General features: G+C 39.0%; 1 protein-coding gene across 1 annotated transcript; it reads left to right on the forward strand.

Annotated features, from left to right (window-relative positions):
• Positions 1-1,014: 1,014 nt before the first annotated feature.
• On the forward strand, positions 1,015-2,911 carry LOC112123196 (utrophin-like; the record flags this gene model as incomplete). Its single annotated transcript, XM_029914028.1, has 3 exons — positions 1,015-1,151; positions 2,570-2,608; positions 2,846-2,911. Coding segments are annotated over 3 exons (242 nt in total), but the record flags the coding sequence as incomplete, so codon positions are not given.
• Between the last annotated feature and the right edge of the window lie 2,279 nt (positions 2,912-5,190).

Consider the following 5,190-nt stretch of genomic DNA (forward strand, 5'->3'; position numbering starts at 1 on the left):
AGAGAGAGGCTAGGTCTACACTACAGCGGTGTTCCGACCTAAGATACGCAACTTCAGCTACGTGAATACCGTAGCTGAAGTTGCGTATTTTAGGTCGGCTTACCTGGTGGTGAGGACGGGGGAAAGCCGACCGCTGCCGCGCTGCCGCCGACTCCGCTACCGCCTCTTGTCGAGGTGGATTTCCGGAGTCGACGGCAGAGCGATCAGGGATCGATTTTACCGCGTCCTCACGAGACGCGGTAAGTCGATCCCCGATAAACCGATTGCTACCCGCCGGATCGGCGGGTAGTGAAGACGTAGCCTGTGTTAGCATATACACCTCTACCCTGATATAACGCTGTCCTCGGGAGCCAAAAAATCTTACCACGTTATAGGTGAAACCGCATTATATCGAACTTGCTTTGATCCGCTGGAGTGCGCAGCCCCGCCCCCCCGGAGCGCTGCTTTACCACGTTATATCCGAATTCGTGTTATATCGGGTCACGTTATATCGGGGTAGAGGTGTACTTTATGAACAGGGTCACATAAGAGACTTTCCTAGTCTACCAGCATTCAGACATGTAAATGGGGAGAAGGGTTAGAGAAGCAAGTGCTATAGAATACATCATCATAACTGCTTTATATAATTAAAAGAACACAATACTTTTTTGTGAGTAGAATTGACTTTAATTGTTTCTAAACAAAATAGCTTGTTACTTTTTATAGTTTTGATTATAATTTGATGCCTTTTTAGGCTTGTAACTATTCTAGTTTTTATTATCCACCATTTCATAAAATATAAAGAAAACCTTGTGTATTCATTGTTAACAGGTTTAAGCACTGTGGGTTTTCAAGCCAGCATAACAAATCTTGGAGATGCATTTTTTCACTGTTGCAAATGTACATTTCAGGCCATTCATAGAGTATAAAATCACCAGCTTTTAGAAGTTCCCCCATGTGTCCTCTTCCAGCGTTCTTTAAGATATAAACCAGTGTCAATTAGAAACTTTTAATTTTATTTCTCTACTGTTCTAGACAACATCTGGAGAAGATGTACGCGACTTCACTAAGGTGCTGAAGAACAAGTTCCGGTCAAAGAAGTATTTTGCTAAGCACCCACGACTTGGCTACCTTCCTGTGCAAACAGTTCTTGAAGGCGATAACTTGGAGGCGTAAGTTTGAATGATGCATGATCTCTGCCATGTGGTTCATAAGCCTCTTCCACCCTTAAAAAAACCATCAAAAACAAAAATAATGTGAAGCAACAGTAGCAGAACCTCAGTGAGGTTCATTTTCTGTGAACCCTTTTTTGTTTTATTTTAATTTCCTTGCTTGTTTTCTAGAAATAATGTTAAACTTTGGTTGTATAAATATGATGCCATAAAGTCATGGAATTCAGCAAATAGTGATGTTGGAATTCTTTTTTCTCATGGAGAACAGTTTTTGTTTTTGTTTGTTTTTAACTGCTTATCAGGAGAGGCCCCTTTCAGTAGAACAAAATTAAGATGCATTAGAGAGGCAATGAGAGTAGTTCCATTAATTGACTTTCCTTTATTTCCTGGAATTTCAAGTGCTACAAACAGAATACTTGTCTTAAAGTGAATGAAACCATTCTGTATAGCGAAACATATATGCATGGTTTGCCTGAATATTGTGGCTGTAGCCATTATTGGTCATTCACTTACATAACCAGTACGGTACCTCTGTATTTTTAACACATAATAATAATTAATAAAAGACTGAGCATAAGAGGTTAAGAAACAAGATCAAATGGCCAGATTTCAAGATTGCTGAGGGCCTGAAATATGCATCAGGGTTTAATCTGGTCCCTGGTTTCAAATGTGAATATATTGCCTGTTTAAAATAGTCTCTCAGTAGTCCATATTTTAAAAACAAAACTAAGGAACAATGTGGCACATCATGTGGCACGATTGGTAGTCCATGGTCAGGAGTGGCCAAGGATTAGAATAGCAGGGATATTTCAGCAGGTCAGGATAAAGGTGTATTGTCAAACTATGAGGGAAGCATACATATAGTCTCTCTGTAAAGGGTGGTTGTAGCCCATGTTATCAGTGCTTCCCTTCCATAGGCAATAAAACAGCCCTAAGTATTTTCTCTTTAAAAAAAACCTCTCCCTTATAGCATTTTTGTTTATTATTTGCTATGTAATAGAAAAATATTGTAGTAATGACCTTGATTTTAGCCTTTTAATTTTTCTACAAATAAGTTGTTATTAGTTCAGTTTCACAGGTGACTTTAAAGAAAAGTTGCAGCAATTAAATGGAAGAAATTCCAAATTTAAACAAGCCAGACATGGTTTTAGATGATTAATTCAATGTGTGATGTGTTTGTGTATTTTTTAAAACTCCCTTTTTTAAAAAAAATGCTTCAGTTACTGTCCTATCTTCCATATGGCACACTGCAGTCTCTGTTGCTACTGCTTTTCTGTGTCATAGATGTTGCTAATGTAAATCGTCTGGGTGGGCTGATTGGTAGATAGTTTGTGCTTTTACACCTTATTCTTGCTTAATTGCACTAAAGTTTTTGTTCTGTGGTTTTCTTCTCTTTTTTTTTTTTTTCTTCTTTGCAGTCCTATCACACTCATCAGTATGTGGCCAGAGCAATATGAGTGAGTATGCACAACTCTTGTGTCTAGAAAGCTGAATATGCTGATTGTTTTCTTAATGTTGACTAGTTGCTTACCTATTTGTATGACCTGTTACACACACCTGTCCAAAAGCCCACATAACAGCCTATTTTTTGACAATTTCATCAGTCTTAACTTTTTTTAAAAAACCTATCTTGTCTCTGTAATTATATTACATTAGATACTACTAACATTTTTGTGCTTATTTTCTTTTAATAGTCCCTCCCAGTCTCCACAGCTATTTCATGATGACACACACTCCAGGATAGAGCAGTATGCCACCAGGTAAGAAACACACAGACTCTGCATTTTGGGATGGATTCCTGTAGCGTGAAATGTATGTTATGTTGACTGGACAGTATTTATTAAAAAGGCATGACTAAGTCACATGACTTTTTAATACCCAGAGGTAAGTTAAATCTTTCCAGCCCAAGAGTTGGGGAGTTATCCTAACTAAAATTTAATGATATTGAATGAAATACATAGATCAAAATTGTCGTTGATCAGTATAGAATGGATAGTGTTGCAGAATTACTGTGGGATGTTTCTGCAAATGTTAGTTTCTTTCCCCCTCTACTCTCCATCTCTTACCTTTTAATATGTCTAGTCTTCATAAATAAAGACCCAGCATGGAAAAAGAGATCATTTCTCCTTCAGGTTTTTGAGATACTGGTATTACTCATTTTGTCATCACTGCTAATTGCAAATATCAATTTAACCACTGAACTTCAGCAGAGGGTAAAATAAGTAAGGAATAAACTGCCATTTAATTTGCTTCTGAAACTAACTGAGGAAGTATTGCATTTACTTCCATCCACTTTTAGGATAGGATAGAATAGTATATTTGATTGTAGAATAGTCTCCCAAGAAATACGGTGGAAGCTCTGTGATTTGAGTCATAACAGTAAAAAAGTAGATGGGACAAAACTCTTTGACAGTTCCTTAGGGAACAATCTTGTATCATCTGGGAAGAAGGACTAGGGACTGGTTAGGTCTTTTTCATCTCTGGCGTCTTGAAATTCTAAGAGATTTCTGCATTGTGCATACTAACTCTTTTGGTTTCAGAGTAGCAGCCGTGTTAGTCTGTATCCGCAAAAAGAACAGGAGTACTTGTGGCACCTTAGAGACTAACAAATTTATTAGAGCATAAGCTTTCGTGGGCTACAACCCACTTGTTCGGATGCATATTGAGTGAAACATATCGAGGAGATATATATACACACATTGTCATAACTATAAAGGGAAGGGTAACAGCTCTCTGTGTACAGAGACTCCAAATCCTTTTACCTGTAAAGGGTTAAGAAGCTCGGGTAACCTGGCTGACACCTGACCCAAGGACCAATAAGGAGACAAGATACTTTCAAATCTTGGGGGGGGAAAGGCTTTTGTGTGTGCTCTTTGTTTTAACGGGTTTTTTGCTCTTGGGACTGAGAGGGACCAGACATCAATCCAGGTTCTCCCCATCTTTCTAAACAAGTCTCTCCTATTTCAAACTAGTAAGTAAAAAGACAGCAAGGCGTCTTAGATTTACTTTGTTTTCTCAACTTGTAAATGTACCTTTTTACCAGAGTGTGTATCTTTGTTTGCTGTACTTTGAACCTAAGACAGAGGGGGGTCCTCTGAGCTCTTTAAGTTTGATTACCCTGTAAAGTTATTCTCCATACTGATTTTACAGAGATGATTTTTACCTTTTTCTTTAATTAAAAGCCTTCTTTTTTAAGAACCAGATTGATTTCTCCTTGTTTTAAGATCCAAGGGGGTTTGGATCTGTATTCACCAGGAGTTGGTGAAAGGAGGGTGGAAGGAAGGAGGGGGGATGGTTAACTTCTCCTTGTTTTAAGATCCAAGGGGGTTTGGATCTGTGTTCACCAGGGAATTGGTGAAAGGTTTCTCAAGGCTTCCCAGGGAGGGAATTCTTGTGATGGTGGCAGCGGACCAAAGCTAAGCTGGTAGATAAGCTTAGAAGTTTTTATGCAGGCCCCTACATTTGAACCCTAAAGTTCAAAGTGGGGATCCAGCCTTGACATGGTGGCATAGCGGTGGAGATCGTTTTAACCCAAAAGCCAGTAAGAGATTTTTTTTTTTCCTTCTAGCTGCTTGGAGAGCAGAGCTGAAGGTAGATGCATATCTTATCTGTCCTTGCCTGAAGGCAGAGGTGTTAAGTTTTTTTAACAAGGGGCTTTGTTAAGAGAAGGGTTCAATCAGTGAGCAAACTTTGAACTGGTAAAGGTAATTTACAGGCTGAAGTGTTTTTTTTTTTCTTTTTACATCCTCGGGAGTAGCTTGTTAGAAAGTCTCTGTTAACTCAGCAGCAGCCAGAGCTAAGTACACATCCCAGTCTCAGTCAACTGCAGAGGGTGTGACCCAGCACAAGAAAACAGGAAAATGACTGCCAAAGAACTAACTAACAAAATACAACTGGCCAGACTAGAAGCAGAAGAAAACGAGAGAAAACATCAGAGACTGCTTGAAATTAAAAAACTCGAGGCAGAGCAGCATGAAAGAGAAGAAAAAGCCAAACAGGAGGCCCATGAAAGAGAAGAAAAAGCCAAACAGGAGGCCCA

The sequence above is a fragment of the Terrapene carolina genome, unplaced genomic scaffold, assembly GCF_002925995.2.
Source record: "Terrapene carolina triunguis isolate 2854851 unplaced genomic scaffold, T_m_triunguis-2.0 Scaffold27286, whole genome shotgun sequence".
NCBI classification, from domain to species: domain Eukaryota; kingdom Metazoa; phylum Chordata; order Testudines; family Emydidae; genus Terrapene; species Terrapene triunguis.